We start from the raw sequence: 17,157 nt of genomic DNA, 5'->3' as shown, positions 1-17,157 counted from the left end.
ACAGCAAGAACATAAATGGTCGGATCAGATGGGCCAAAAAGTTATCTGCCATTAACCATGTCTCTGTGTAACTAGTTAAATCTTTCACATCTGCTTTCTTGACATCAGAGTTGAGTCTTGATCTTTAGTTATCTGTGGAAATAAGCTGTGTGCTGCAGAGTGAGAGACTGGAGTTTGAACGTCAATGATAACAATGCTCGCTTATTCATGGCAAATTGGGGATTCCCAAAAGCTGTGCCTGTGTATTACCGGCAGATAACGCTGTCCACAAGGTAGTAAGTAGCAAGTCCAATACCATGCACTAACAACCGTATTGGAGCAGCTGATAAACAGACTACGTGATTGGCCATTTAGAAAGCCTTGGAAAATGTATCAAAATGAAAAGGGAGAAAAATCAGTGGGTTGGTATTTGTAAGATTAAAAAGTAGCTTTTGTGATTCATAGATTCCCGATGACGCACATTTTGAGAAGATTTTAAGATGTTTTTTTTTTTTGTTGTTGCTGCCAGACTGTTGCTTTGTTGACCAATTCTCTCCATGGCAGATCTCGTGAATCTGATATCGCTGTGGGAGTGAATTCTGTGAGCTGAGTAACACTGTGAGAATACTGTGGGCTTTTGTTCAAAAAGGAACAACGGGAGTAGGAATGCTATTCATTGTAATGAGTGCTTCTTAACCTTGGAACCCTTAAAGTACTCTGAGCCTGTTTAGAAAAGGGGGGAAAAAAGCTGGTTTAGACATGTTATGTAGAACCTGTCTATATATAGATATATATATATAATATAATTTATTTTCTCTCTTACAGTTGCTGGGGGCAGCTTTCCTGGCGATTGCTTTGTGGGCATGGGCCGAGAAGGTAAGTTCAAATGTTAAAGGAACTTTCAACTAATTTCTATCCTTGCAGTTTTGAGGTTTCCCCCTCATGTAAAAATCATGTATTTTACACTAATAACTTTGCCGCCTCAGTTTTTTGTGCCACCCCTATGGTAACCCCCAGAGATTGAATACTACTGTATCTAATTTGCAAGTTATAGAACCATAGATTTCCCCTGTTCTCCTCATTAGTGCTGTGCTTTTTATATGGTGTGTGTTCTATTGGTATGCTTTATGAATAATAAAATATTCGTCTGCTGAAAGATGTTTACATGTTGCACACAGTGATTGAGGACTGCTATGTGATAGAGATTAGTCTGATTTACAGTTATGGGATATTGTTATTTAAAGACATAACCAGGGCTGCCTGCGAGCATAACCCATTTATTTCCTAATCGTTAAAATGAATGCCTGTATGGATGCGGCAGCTGGTGACATACCTCCCTGGTCCCTCTTTGTTCTATACATATGAAACAATAGTCAATTGAGAATAAGCTAGGGATGCACCGAAATGAAAATTCTGAACCGTAAATTCACAATTCACTTGGCCGAAACCGAAAATGACCCACAACCTTAAAATAAAATTAATAATAATAAATAAATAGCCACACTTTTATTAAAAGTAAGTAACACACCAAAATTGAACAAAAAAATTAAATAACAGTATTAATATACCATGTTTTCCGGTGTATAAGACGACCCCCAAGTTTTCCAGTTAAAATATAGAGTTTGGGCTATACTCGCCGTACAAGACTACCCCTCCACCCAGTATACAACAACCAGCCAATCACGGCAAGCGATGTACCTTACCGGTGATTGGCTGGTTGTTGTATACAAAGCCTACTTGGATACAACAGGACATATGCCTGTCCACAATAGGACATATGCCTGTCCACACACACACATGTATAGACATACACTGCCCTCACACACCCCTTCCTTTACACACGCCAGCTTACAAACACACATATACACATATACTGCCCTTACACACACCTGTCCATACACATACACTGCCCATACACAGACATATACATACATACACTGCCCTTACACACACACACACATATATATATCTACACATACTAACATACACCTGTCCATACATACACATTTATATACTGCCCTCACCACACACCCCTGCCTTTACACACACACACACATTATATATATATATATATATATATATATATATATATATATATATATATATATATATATATATATATATATATATATATATATATATATATATATATATATATATATATATATACCAGCTTACAAACACACAAATACCTACACTGCTCTTACACACACCTGACCATACACATACACTGACCTTACACACACACATATATATACATACACTGCACTTGCACCCTTTTCTCCTAATCTCTTACCTTTCTCATCTTCTATCTTCCATCCAGTTGTGGGAGCGTGAGGTCTGTCATTTCAGACAGCTCCCTCATCACTACGCGCCGGCAATTGATGCAGAGCGTCGGGATATGACGTCATCCCCGCGCTCGGCATCAATAGCCAGCGCATAGTGATTAGGGAGCACGGAAGCCGAGGTCTGAAGTGCCAGACCTCAAGCTCCGTAATGTGGGGCTAGTTAGAGGCAGGTCGTGATCTCCCCAACCAGCCCTGCTCATCGGGCTCCCGCTGATCAGGGCTAGTTGGGGAGATCACGATCTTGCACCTATCTCTGTGCGGCCCTGAAGACCAGCCCAGTGGAGGCGTCTTCTCCCCGGTGTATAAGACGACCCCCTGACTTTTGAGAAGATTTTCACGGGTTAAAAAGTCGTCTTATACGCCCGAAAATACGGTGTGTGTGTGTGTGTGTGTGTGTGTGTGTATATATATATATATATAACAGCAATATTGTTGATTTTTTTTTTCTGTCCAATTTTGGTGTGTTACTTAATTTTAATAAAAGTCTTAAGACACCAAAATTAGACAAAAAAAAATCAATAACAATATTAAATATGTATACAGTGCATTATGGGTAGAATTAGGATGAACGCTGAATGAATGCATTGCAGCAAATTGGTCTGCTATATTTACCAACCATCCACGTCTCTTGGCTCCCTTAAAAAAAACATAAACAACATCAATATTTTCAAACATTCCTTTAACCCCTTAACGACAATTGGCGGTCCTGGCACGACACGGAAAAGCATGTGCTTTACGACAATTGACGTGCCAGGACCGGCACGTCTTTAAACGGGTGCAGAAAGCGATCTACTTTCGCTTTCTGCACCCAAAAAGCGTTGGCACCCAAAAAGCGACCTCGAGGCATTCAGCAACGCCGCGATCTCTGGCCCCTCCACGGGGCGTCAACATCCGCCATACTTTGTATGGCGGCGGACGCCCGTTTTAATCGCCTCCTAAACTTAAATGGTGTCGCTGGAATGCCTCGATCAGGAGGCATCCAGCGACACCAAACACTTACCTTTCGATGGGCTGTGACCGCTCCGGAGAGCGGTCACAGCCGCAGCTGCCCGTGATCTTCGCCATCAAGCAAGATGGCCGCCGCCCTGCAAGAGATACAAACAAGTTTTAAAGTTCGCTAGATGGTCCAGACCATCTAGAGAACTCTGGCTCCACTTGCAGGTTGAATACAGGTACTGCATTCACCATGCAAGTCAATGGAGCCCAGCTTTCTAATCACAGTGTGATTAGTAAAAATAAATTAAAAAATAAAATAAAATTAATAATAATTAGAAAAAAATAGTAAAAAACCAGTAAAATGTAAAAATCATTTCCCACTGATGTCACTATCAGGGGAACCTCCAAGTTGAAAAAAATGTTAATTTTTTTTTAAAAAAAAGGCAAAAAAAAATAAAATATATATATAAAAAATATATTTTTGTGAGCAAGTCCTAAAATTAGCATATTAGCTTAAAACAATTCTCGCATGGAAAGAGTTAAAATACTGGCATATTAAATGCCCGTGGGGTGTCTACTTTTAAAAAATGTATGATTTGATGGGGTAAATTGAATTGCACGGGTTCAACAATGTCCCAATTAACACCGGGGGAAGGATGGCCACACATCTAATTTCCAATTAGAAAAATGCACACGTACCAAATGTGGCCTTTTAGTTCCCCCAAAAAATTACAAACCCATGCATGTGGGGTATCACTGCATTCAGGAGATGTTGCTGAACACATTATGGGGTGTCGTGTGACAGAGGCATATACCAGGAGCTGTAAATTCATGCATAAAGTAGGTGTGTGTGGGAAAAATACACACACAAAAATACTACTGCAAACTTTGAAAAAATGCTGGTGGTAAAATGTGTGCATGCAAAGAGTTAAAATACCAGCATTTAAAATACCCTGGGGTGTCTAGTTTTCAAAAATATATGGTTTTATTGGGCACACTGAAATGGCCCGGCTCAAAGATGTACCAAATAGGGCATGGGCAGTGCATCCCCAAATGCCAAAGTTCAACATTGAAAAATGTGCATGCCCCAAATGTGGCCCTTTTGCCCCCAAACAGCCAGGCAAAATCATTCATGTGGGGTATCACTGCGCTCAGGAGATGTTGCTGAACACATATTGGGGTGTTTTGTGATAGTGACATAAACGAGAACATTTTAATTCATACCTGAAGTAAAATGTGTGTGGCAAAACAAATGCAAAAAAATGACTACCATAAAGTTTGACATAGGCTGCTGGTAGAATAAGTGCATGGAAAGAGTTAAAATACCAGCATTTGAAATACCCTGTGCTGTCTAGTTTTCAAAAATATATGACTTGATGGGGTAAAATGCATTGGCCGGGTTCAAAGATACCCGAAATGGCACATGGGGGGAAGAATTACCAGATTTGGAAAAAATGGCTTTGAAATAGCAAAACGCTACCTGTACTTATTGCCCCATAATGGGTAGAAAAAAGCAAAAAAACATAAAAACATTGGGTATTTCCAAACTCAGGACAAATAGTAGAATCTATTTAGCAGGTTTTTTAATTACCTTTTATAGATGAGTAAAAGATTTTTCAACTAAAAGTTAGAAACAGTCATTTTTTTCTAAATTTTTCACCATATTTTATACTTTTTTTAATAGTAAATAATATGATACAATCAAAACAATGTCATCTAAAGAAAGCCCTTCTTGTCCTGAAAAAAAACAATATCTAATGTGTGTGGGTTCAGTAAACGGGAAAGAAGAAAATTACAGCTAAACACAAGCAGCGCAGAAATGTTAAAAAGGCCATTGTCACGAAGGGTACAAAAAGTAAAATCAGCCTTTGTCACGAAGGGGTTAAAGAAACAGTTTGGGAATTCAACTTCTGAATATCGTACTCAACCTTTTACATCCCAAACAAAGTAACCATGTTGTGTGAAAAACTGCATCCACTGAATATCCAAGTAGTTTCAACATAATTGCTACACCTATCTAATGACCGTTATTATTTGTATCCAGCTGTTATAGTTGTATACCGTTCGGGCATTCACATTTTCTGCATCGGTGTATAGAAATTGGAATTTTTGGAAATGATACAGTTTTTAGGTCAGCGTGTCAGGTTAGGTGGAGGACAGGACTCTGTGTCTTGGCTACGCGTACATAGAGATACATCCTTGAAAAGGGTGTAGCAAGATAATATCTGGAGTTTCACATGTTCTGGCTCATCTTGTTCCAAAACCAACAACACAAACCAAACAATTTTTTTCCTATGTATTAAATGTCATCCAGTCATCCAGCATGTATTAACACAATTGAATGCATCTCTTCTACCTTGTAGGAAAAAGGCCTAGTATGGTATTCCCTTTGTCATATTGTATTTTTCTCCCCACAGGGTGTCCTCTCCAACATCTCGTCTATCACTGATCTTGGCGGCTTTGACCCAGTCTGGCTATTCATTGTTACGGGGGCTGTCATGTTTATATTGGGGTTTGCAGGCTGCATTGGAGCTCTGCGGGAGAACACCACACTCTTAAAGTTTGTAAGTACCATCAACTCAAAAGTAATTTTTCTTGTGGTAAGAAAAAAAAAAAGATTACAGATGACAAATAATGAGGTCAACCACCTCCGTGCCTCGAGGGTTCTGTGCTATGATAAGCAGTACGAAGGCGCATACTGTTTAATGCCATTGTGCTTGTACAAACAAAACCCATTATACCCTGATGGAAGACCAGGACTGGTTCTCCACCTGCTGTTGGACTAAGGATAATGATAGTTATGGTCCAGCTGGAAATGGAGATTCAGGTCTTGACTGCCTCAGTCATATACTTGAAGTAGAGTGTGTCCCGTCTATTCATACTTGAGAATACATAACATTTTGAAGTACATGTAGAGGTTTTCAAGGTTTATAAAAATGCCCTTTTGTGTCTTAGTTCAGCTCATTTCACATATCCCCAGGTATGAACCTGACTCCCTGGTCATCCTTGACTTTGTACCATAGTTTTTAAAGATAAAACAAACTGTAGAATGCATATAGTTTTGTGCTCAACAAAGCAAAACACTATGGTAACCAGGTTTTGCAAGATTAACCTTATAAATGTACAGCCATAGTTTGCTGGTATTGTGATGCTGGTTCACTGCCCTTGGGAGATGGGGAATGTACTCTGTATTGTGGTTCACCTTTGGCCTTTGCCCAGAAAATATTACAACTAGCAGTAGCTTTACTGCTTGAAGACGTTTTGAAAGTTATTTGTATTGGTGTGTTCTATTTTTTTTTTTGCATAGATTATAACATGAATAAGATTTAAGAGGGATTTAAGTAGGAGGGTACAGGCTCAGGCAGTTACCCTTTGTTTACATTTTTTGAGATTTCAACCACTGATGGTCAACACCATCTCTTGCAACTTCCATATCTTACTCAAATTCTTACTTCAATCACAGAGCTTTCGCTGACATTGGTTGTTAGGCTGACAATCTCCAAAATACTTGAACACAAAGTGCGTTACACCTTGGTGAAGAATCTGATACTGTAAAATAGTTTTGAGTCCAGTGCTGCACCCTCCTTTTTGTGGCTTTTTCATAAGTGTAGGATGGCGTTATTATGTGCCTTGTCTTCTGTGGTTTAAGAAGGGAGAGGGCTTGCTTAATGTTTTTCTTGAATACATGTTCTAATGTGGGTACCATGATCTTAGACCAACATCTCAGATTTCCTTTAAGTAGGACTTTAAGGGCTCAGAAGAAAAGAATAACAGTCTCTCATGACCTTGTTTAGCTACAGGATCTCCTCGCTTTACATGCACAACAGTCCTCTTTCATGCCACTTTTAAAAGGCAGCAAACCTTTAGCAACTCACTGTGAGGGGTGGCAATGCCTATAGAGACAATAGAGACACCCCCAGTTTTATACGGTTACGACATCTGCACATTTACCATTCACTGCCTTAAGAGTGACAAGCTAAATCAACCCTTATCATGATGCACAGTGATCATTACTAATTTCCTTACCTAAAGATAAGAGCCACATGGCTTCCATAATCACACGATGGAGTGTACCATTTGTATTTCTTGTTGTTCTGTATATAAAGATAGACCCGAAAGGATATTTAAGTAAGTTTAAAATTCAGTTACTGACAGATGATCGCCTTGCCCTCATTTCTTGCCTTACATAAGAACGGCACTTTCCTGCCTCTGAACCACTGCTGGTTTTGGGGGCTATGAGTCTGCCAAAGGACTGACTGATGCAGCTGAGCGGGTGTCACGGCAGTGATCTGAAAGTAACACAGGTTCCTTTCTTACCTGTTGCAGCTACTATTCATGTTGCTTTTTTAAATGCTTTGTTTTTAAACAAAACAGCCCAAAAATGGTGTAGATCTTAATAAATAAATACACTAATCCATCCACTTCACTCAATATGCTAGTAATGCCAGAAGCTTGAGGCCAGGAATTTCTACCATTAGAAGCTTAGGTCTTTGAAATATTGCAGCTCTTATACTCCAGAGATCTTATATACTCTTCCTTAACAATGTTTTATGCGCATTATTTAACATCTTGCTTTATTATGGGATTTACCAATGGCCTGAATACTGGTGCTGTTTTGTGCAGTTCTCAGTCTTCCTGGGACTGATCTTCTTCCTGGAGCTGACGGCAGGTATCCTGGCCTTCGTGTTCAAGGACTGGATCAAGGATCAACTCAACTTTTTCATTAACAACAACGTGAAGGCTTACCGCGATGACATTGACCTGCAGAACCTCATAGATTTTGCTCAGGAATATGTAAGTTTAAAACTATTTTACCAACCCATCCAAAAAAACCCAGATCTGTACAAAAAGCGGCTTCTTCCAAATCACTTAAAGCAGCATTTAAAAATTAAAAGAATAAGCGGACTTCGGTTTATCACTGGTACTGGCTGCTTCTAAAAGCTAGTGTTCATTGTGATTCTTTTTGGTTGTGTGGTTTACTGAGATGTCAGATAATGTCAGCCAATAGGAAAACAAAATAAGCTGGCCTTTCTTGTTCATTTTAGCGATTAAATACTAAAGCCGTAAACAATGTAGCCTTTCTCTTTTTAATAGCGATTATCCCAAAAGATGTCAAAAGCTGTATTTTGTTCAGAAATCTTTATTTTTTAAATATTTGTATTTTTAACTTTTCCCGACTCTTTGCTCCTCTAATATCTTACATTTGTAAAACTATTGAAAACCCTTTTTCCTGTAAATAACGCAGTGGAAACTGGAACCTAACAACCTGGTAAGAATGTTACAAGAAGGCCCATGGATTTTTCAGCATGGTTTCTTATAACCATTTGCTTGCCAGGTGGTTGAGCTGCCCCTTGTGTTCCTCACCTTTTTTCACCTCAATTTGTTATGCCTTCCTTCCTGCATTTGAAAAGTTGAAAGTATGTGCATAGCAAGGGTGCCCCCTTGTGGAATTACCAAGAACAATCACATGGTGGTCTTAAAACTGTTGGAGAAAAGTGTAGCATACTATATTCTTTTTTTTTATTAATAATAAAAAATATTACTAGGTTTCTGACTGCATAGCATTTAATTACTCCATTAGCTGTGAATATGCCTCCACTCCATCAGGGGATGCTAAATACAGAAACAAACAAAACCCTACTCAGCGAGTGGGACTCACCTTGTGTGTGTGTGACAGCATCCGTATTTTATATAAAGGACTGTCTCAGTGACGCAGAGTCAGGCTAAGTTTATTGCACAGGCTTTTCCAATGGAAACAAAAGAATAAGTGCAGCACAGCAAATTTATAAAACATCTACATATTAAATTGAAGGCATATTAAATCAAATTGGTAGGGCAAAAGCTCCGCTTTTTTTAGTCCCTATTTTAGACTTTTATTTAACCAAATTCTTGATAGAAGTCCCAGACAGGGTGAGTTTAGGTCTAGTTTGTTAATCCAATCATCCCACAGATAAAAATGACCCGTCAGAGATATCTCTCTCCATTTTGCATTGGGACAATACTTGTACTACCAGCATTTCCCAGGATACGAGTTTGGGTGATCTCCAGTTCCTTGTTATAATTAGTTTTGCTGCCAGTAGAATATCTATAATAATTGATCACACATTGAATTTCATTTAGGAAATTTCAGATGGAGGGAAGCTATCCCTGGACACATAGAAAGCATGAGATCACATAAATCGTTAATATGTTTTAAAGGCCTCTATCCAAAAACTTAATTAAGTCACATTGCCAGAATATGTGAATTACATTTCCATTATGCCTGCCACATCCCCAACAGAAGTTGGGTTTTCCTGGTGACGTTTTTGTTAAGGCTTGGAATCAAATACTACCTATTCAGGATTGTATATTCCCTTAGGTAAAGGCAGTGAAAAGCATTATATGCCTGAGTTAGAGATTTGTTCCATTTCGTCTGGGTATTCTAGTATATAGATCTTGATGTCAATTGTTTTATTGTTTCTTGAGTAAAAAGAAGTTCTTGACAGTTAAACTAGTGATTTGTTCTTAAATAATTGAAAATTGCTTTAGAGGGTAGAGAAAAATTCATTATGTAATTATTGATAGGACTTAACTCTGGACTGTCTGTTAATTCAAAACTAACAAAGAATTTTTACCAATTATCCAAAACAGAGCCAACAGATCAAAAACGGCTGGAGAAGATCTTTAGTAACCCCAGTCTGTACCTGCTTCAAAGTGTCTTAAGAAAGCAGTTCTGAAAGTTATTTCTTAACTCTTTCAGTCCCCTGAGGCGGTACTTGTGCATCCTTAAAACCTGTGGCAAGAAGCCCATTAGGACGTACAGGTACTTCCTCCAGTTGCTACATGGGAGATCAGTCACCACGAGCACGGCATACCATTATTCACGGAATGCCTGATCACTTGATCGGGCATTCCCTTCCAGTAGGTGTCATTGCTGACGCCCACCAGAGGTTCACTTGAGGACAGGAGAGCCGCAGCAGGGTCTTCTGGGCTCTCCCATTGCTCCTCCTGCTGGCTGATCGCAATTATTGCAAAAGACAGTGCAATAATGGAGCCCTGCTTGCTGATCACAGTGTAGAGGGAGAAATATAGTTTCTGTCCTTCCAAATATAAATATATATAAATATATTATATTTGAGGGATCCCCAAAGGGACCATGAGCCATACTGCACTGGGAATAGTGCAAACATTGAAAATAATAAAATAACTTAGCGCATTAGCGCATCCACTATAAGTAAAAAAAAAAAAAAAAAAAAAAAAACTACCCCCAAACTGGAGATGTTGCTGAACACAAATTTGCGTCATTGTTCAGCTGTGCAGGTACAAATCAAATATGGAAAAGAGGAATTGTGGTTTAACTTACATATGGTAAAAATGACAAAATATTTTGGTCCTTTTGTTAATGAAAACCCCCCGGACTGAAGGTGTTTAAGTTATTTGGTATTCGTGTAAAGAACTGAGTATGTCTAAAGCAAAATAATGGATTAGCAACGGGGTTTAGCCGTGACGGTTACATCTTTTGTGGAGAATCAAAAACGTGTTGCGTGTTTTCAGACAAAACAATCAGTCGTGTGGGGAATCCCCAGGTGTATTTGATAGTTAGCACATATTAGTATATAGCGCAAAGGATCTTCTTTGTTTTCTTGTGTCGATCAAAAGATCAGAATAAAATGTTAACTGATTCAAATGATCTTTTAGGGATTTTTCAATCTTTGCTTTGAGCATTTTTTTAAAATATAATATGCTTGGCTTCAGAGTGCACCTAGCTTTAGTAGTTTTTGATTTTTTTGTTTTTTTTGTATGCACCCTCTTTACTTTGTGAATGTGACAACTTTGCTTTCTCATACCTAGTGGTCTTGCTGTGGAGCTCATGGACCAAACGACTGGAACCTCAACATTTATTTTAATTGCACAGACTCCAATCCAAGCAGGGAGCGGTGTGGAGTACCTTTTTCCTGCTGCGTAAAAGACCCAGCGGTGAGAGACCAACAAGCCTTGTTGCCTTATTAGAACAAGACTAACCTTCTATGATTTTATCTTTTTCTGTTTCCAATCTGTGTCTATTATTTTTTAGCTTTTTATTTTTCTCTGCTTTCTTTTTCTCCTATTTGTATACATGCATATATAGTATGCATAGTATGTATACATACATTATTATATTTACAGTGCCTTACAAAAGTATCTAGACCCCTAACCAGTTCACTCATATAATTGAATTAGAAGTTGTACATTGAAATGTTCTCTATTACTTTTTAATTTGGAATACTGAAACTCAAAATCAATCAATTATTGTAACATACATGTCGGAAAAACAAACCCCTGTGTGTTTCGAGCTCCCAGTTTACAAAGCTAAAAGAAGTTGCCCTAAAGAGGGCATTATTAACTGGTTGTTTGCCACTACCTGTGAACCATTAAATGTAATGTAAGGTTCCATGATAAAAACTACACCATTTAACGATCATTGGCCAGGTTGGGGTTCTGAAAGAAAAGAAACAATAGTATTCTACATTAGTCAGTATATTCAGAGTTTGCTAGAAAACATGGGACTGCCCTATATAGTATAAGCACATACTACAAGAAAACCTGGTTCAATCCTTAAAAAACGTTAGGGTGAAAAGGTGTTTCTTGCAGAGCGATGATCCACATGGTCAACACAACATTGGCCTCTCCAAAGAACAAAAAGTTGAATGTCCAAAAGTACTGACCCTAATCCCATTGAGAATCTGTGGCACTATTTGAAAATTATGTTTTACAAGTGACGTCCATCCAAACCGGCCAACCTGGGGCCCAAAAAACGTAAAGCTGTAATTGCATCAAAATTTGCTTTACCAAGTATTAACATTCAGTAGTTGTCCAAGGAATACATTTTATTAATTTTCAATGAAACTTTACCAAGATAAAACATACAATAATCCTTACAATAATAAAATATCCTTTCTGTCCACTGAATGCTATAGCATGCATCAGTAGCCTAATGAAATTGGTTAAAACACATTGAAAGGACATTTTCTTCAGCTTGAGCAATGAGAATATAGTTGCCAAAGAATACTTTTTAGTCTTATCGAAGCTCCAGTTTTAGGTATTTGCATAAGTAAAGCCAATGGAGTTATGTTTTATTTATTAATTACATCCATTCGGGGTTAAATGTGATTATTCATATTTTGTGTACACGGTTATCTTGACTTTGACCTTAAATTCAGGTTCATCCTTTTAGGAGCCTATTCACTAAAGGGAGAGTTGGCAGGAGAGTTTTTAGGAGAAGAAATCACTGTGGTTGAACTTTCATATTGTATGGTGAAGTCAAGTAATTTAAGCTACAACTCTGCCTTTAGTCTACGGTGTAAGGTCATGTACAGATATTATACAGTGTTATATTATCGCTTGCCTCCGAATTCTATGATGGAGAAGGCCCCATTCTAGGTTCCATGGAGAGATTACTGCCATACCTCCTCCTAAAATGTTCTAGAACTGTCATATACAGGAAAGTAGATCATCCCTGAGGCATGCCAGCGAGACAGGTTGTCACTATGAGTCATCTTTCTTCCTAATTTATTTCCTGTAATTCTCTCCACAGGAAGATGTTCAAAACACACAGTGTGGATATGATGTGAGATTAAAGCTGGTAAGACTTATCTTTATACCTTTTTTTTGTATGTGGGTGTTCATCATTATTAGATTTTTTTTTTTTTTCATTTTTTTTTTGTGTGAAGAGATAACATCCTTGTGGTAACGTGGACATATTTGTTTTGAGTACACTGTTTTTATCACCCAAAGGGGAGCATATTGTAGAGCTTGCTAAAATCATTATACATGCAAGTGCCTACGGTTGTCACTACAGGCAACTCTAATGGGTGTAGCGAGTTCATTGATCAGTATGCATTAGATTGAATGCTTTGTTTAGAGACCGCTAAATGACTTTGTAATAGTGTAGCACAGTGATCTGTCCTACGAATGTATTCATGAGGCCGTAACACACAAGGTCTGTTACGGTGGAAATTCTATAATGAAAACCTGATGATGTCAGAGCTGATTGTGGACATATGTGAATAAAACTTTGAAAATTGCTACATTTTATTTTAAGACACCAGCAGGATCTAGAAAATAAATAACAACATACGTATGGCATACTGCTACATAAGGAGAGGCTGGCACTGCTCTTGTAAGCTTACAGTCTATTAGGAGGTTTGAACAAAAACCATAGCGTGCCAAGCTCAGCAAGCCTTGGGGGTAATGGCTTCTCATTCAAACATCCCCTGAGATGTCTTGTTGTGGCGTAGATCTCGCTACACATTCCTCCCCTTCTTGTGGGAGTTATGTATTAAAAGTGATTTTGTTCCAAAGTGATCTTGCCCCCATAGCAACTAAAGGAATATTTGTTCTGACAGCGCCATCCTATTGGTTGCTATGGTGATAAGATGACTTATCAAACTTTACACTGCATTTGTTTTTCATACATAAGCCCCTCTGAATCATTATAATTATCTTTTATTTATATAGCGCCAACAATTTACGCAGCGCTTAATGCGATACATATATTCAAGGGGTATGAAAAGATGAGAATTGACAGACTAAGACAAACCGATACATTAGGTGGAGAGAGCCCGGCTCGCAAGCTTACAATCTTGTCACTGCAAAGACAGTCACGACCTATCATTAACTGACATGCCTTGGTGATGTCTGTATATAAGACATGCGCTTATAAAATCTGCTACATTTACTAGGCACATAAAGATACAAATGAAAGCTAATTAGATTTTTTTTTTTCGGGGGGGGGGTATGCAAACTATTTGAATGACTATTTTCAGTTCTCAACTTAATCCTGTTTTCTTCTTCACTCCAGGAGCTAGAGCAGCAAAGTTATATATACACGAAGGGATGCGTTGGCCAGTTTGAAAAGTGGCTTCAAGATAATTTAATAGTTGTTGCCGGGGTATTTGTTGCTGTTGCGCTCTTGCAGGTAGGTTTATTTTACATGTTATACATGTTCAGTAGTTAAATTATTTTTCTTAACAATAAGTGTCTTGCCCCCAAAAATGTTTTTGGTTTTGAAAAGTCTAAACTTTTACAGATGAGTTAAGAGTGTTTTTTGCCGTCTAGACTGTCTTATAGAGCGCCGCTGCCCTAGATGTATTCAAGATTTATTGTACGGCTCACACAGGTGTCAGAAAAGCTGAACTAAAGCTTAACGTTATTAAATACTATAGCTCTTGTAACCCACTGTTGCCATACAAGTGAAAAATATCCAGTCGTACATCATTCTGGCTTGTTCCACAAGGTCAGGCCTTCGCTAAAATGAAAAACAATTCTCTTCTGTTCAAGAGCTACGTTTCAATGTTCATTGGAAAGAGATAATATGGTGCAGGCAAATCTTTTAGCTTCCTATTAAAATAGTCATTTATGAAAACTAGCCATGGATTTGTTTGTCGGTCAATTTAATTATCGGAAAATATGCTTACATTTAAAAGTAAGGGTCTGTTTTACCATACAAATGTTGAATAGGGTAGCAAAAAGTGGCTGAAGTCATATGAATTTCCTGTGCCTTCCTCATCCCTAAAAAGGTTGACTGAATCAATCAGCTGCCACAAAGTGGCCCTAGCTTACTAAAATATATAAATTGATATTTCAGTAGGGAGGAATAATAATCCAAAACCACGCTATATTTCTAAATAGTTTTTTTGTTTTTTGGTGACATCCCTGCATGTGCAGACTGCTTGGGCCTTGTTGAAAGTCTCATATAGTCTTGTCTTCCTGTTAACAGGTTATCAATAAGGTTTATAAAAACACTTTGGTGATTCTTTTCAAATATTTTTTGTTAAAGTTTTTTATTTTGGTGATTCTAATCCCTTATGAGTTCCTTCTGCAGTGGTCTTCAAACTCACCTGAAATAGAAGCCATATTTTATCAATATAGCTTTGCATTGTTGTTTTTTTATTGGCTTTGTTTGAATTGTGGTGTACATTAGAAATGGATTGTTATTTTATGGTTGTAACATTTCTGTTCTTTCTTTTCTTCAGATTTTTGGGATATGTTTGGCTCAGAATCTAGTCAGTGACATCAAAGCTGTGAAGGCAAACTGGTGACTAAATTCCCTCCATGCCCTGCCACTGGACACCTCTTGACACTGGAGCCCACCCTTATGGAACTGCACTGCAACATCGCACAGACACAAATTACCCCACATAAACTTTGAGGGACTCCCTTTTTTGTTTCTTTTTGACAACGGCCAAACTGGTTTGATGGTGGTCTTGCTCTTTTTTCCCCCCATGTGTTATATATTTAGTGAGGCTCATGCCATGCCTCACCCCCGAACCCACACTTCCTGCCCCTAGTTTCATTCCATTCCTGGGCATGGAGGGGCTGGCATTGGTAGCCAGTATGTAAATAGGTGCATGTGCAAAATAAGAAGGCAGCGTGACTGTGATTTATATTTATATATATATAAAATATATATATATACTACAACTTGAGAAGACTGTAAGCACCATCTCAACCCTCCATCTGTTGGAGAGGCCTCAAAGCTCTGTTTGTGAATAGGACCTTTATTTTGGCTGCTCCTCATCATCTGCTGCTTCATGAAAACAGTGGGGCATCAGCCAGAAGTCTCTCGTTCCTGTCTGACACTGGAGGATCAACAGCTTTACGCTTTTTTTTTTAAATGTATATTAATCCTTCCAGTATTCAGTGCTGCCAACTATGTGGATTTTATTATAGTTATTGTTTTTTGTTTTTCTTTGTAATGTTTTGTGTTGGGGTGCTGGCCATAGAAATTGATGCACTTCAGCAAATCTTCTCTTGACAGACAGTGAATATCTTGCTCAGGGTCCATGAAAGCTTTGATCATAAGGAATAGTGTAGGTCTTTATCACTTCCGCGGTGATCACTTGTGCCCTGGAACAATGTCTCTGTAGTAAAGCAGATATTATGGAAATGGAGTGTTTGTCAGATTTAACAGAAGAGAGGCCCTGTGAAACATTTCATGTTTCTTAGTTATGTTTCTCTATTTTCAGTTTGTTTTATGCAAATCTGCGACCGCTGCCCTTAATCCTGTTACTACCCAGCTGTAAACAGGTTAGAATGTTACGTTCTAAATGTCTGCTCATCTGACAGCCATAAGCACTGTAAGAATGTGTTCGATTCTTTACCGGTCTCTGCAGGTATTATTGTATTCCCACTTCCAGAAGTTACTATCGTCTGTCATAAGAGGTTGTATCCATTAATTTCTCCAGATTACAAATTCTGCAGTCTTAAACCCTTGCTCAGAAGTATTTAAACCATTTAGTAGCAGGCTGGGTTTTCCGCCACTTTCCAGAAGATACACTACTACATTCGTTTCTACATGTCAGAACTCTTTGGGGCCGACAACCGTTCCTTTTCTACATGGTGTTTGTGTAGGTTTGTCCGTTTTATTTATTGTTTTTGACATTTTTATGTTTTATTGTTGAATGTGTTAGGGGTAATGTTTCAGCCCAAAGTTTAGCCACTGACATCACCATGCAGATTTTTAAGATTGTGAACCAGGTGCTGTCTAGGTTTTCGTCAAAGGCCTGGCAATAATCTTTTCCGTTAGCATTTATTTGAAGGCTGCAGTATGCTATGCGTCACTGGATTTATGAGTTGAAGCCGGTCTGTTAGAATAACCAAAGTTTATTTTGGCAATCATACTTTTCCTTGCCCTAAGAATGCTTTGCAGTATTTCTTTAACTGCACCAGACACCCAGGTCACGGTGAAGAACACCAACGGGAAAATAAATGTATTATTTGGTTGGAAGACTGCAGATACCCCAGAATTCTGCAACTAGGAGGGTCAAACGTGCTAAGCATTTTTATCTAAAGCATTGCACATGGTGGTTGGAGTGTTGGTAGCCTAGTATTCCATGACTTCCGATGCACAGAGAGGGGAGAACCAGCAATTGTT

At 38.4% G+C, this 17,157-nt stretch overlaps 1 protein-coding gene across 1 annotated transcript in view; it reads left to right on the top strand.

The window, feature by feature from the left end:
• The window catches only part of TSPAN17 (tetraspanin 17), a 34,183-nt gene extending 18,536 nt beyond the window's left edge, over window positions 1-15,647 (top strand). Inside the window, exons 2-8 of the mRNA XM_053464176.1 lie at window positions 805-855; window positions 5,681-5,827; window positions 7,887-8,057; window positions 11,094-11,219; window positions 12,817-12,864; window positions 14,083-14,199; window positions 15,257-15,647. Of these exons, the coding sequence (XP_053320151.1) occupies window positions 805-855; window positions 5,681-5,827; window positions 7,887-8,057; window positions 11,094-11,219; window positions 12,817-12,864; window positions 14,083-14,199; window positions 15,257-15,322 (726 nt within the window). The 3' untranslated portion in view covers window positions 15,323-15,647. The remainder of the gene's footprint in view (window positions 1-804; window positions 856-5,680; window positions 5,828-7,886; window positions 8,058-11,093; window positions 11,220-12,816; window positions 12,865-14,082; window positions 14,200-15,256) is intronic.
• The last annotated feature ends 1,510 nt before the right edge of the window (window positions 15,648-17,157 follow it).

The sequence above is a fragment of the Spea bombifrons genome, chromosome 4 (assembly GCF_027358695.1).
Source record: "Spea bombifrons isolate aSpeBom1 chromosome 4, aSpeBom1.2.pri, whole genome shotgun sequence".
In the NCBI taxonomy this organism is placed as follows: Eukaryota; Metazoa; Chordata; class Amphibia; order Anura; family Pelobatidae; genus Spea; species Spea bombifrons.
Note: the sequence above shows the minus strand (reverse complement) of the source record. Positions and strands in the feature narration are given on the sequence as shown.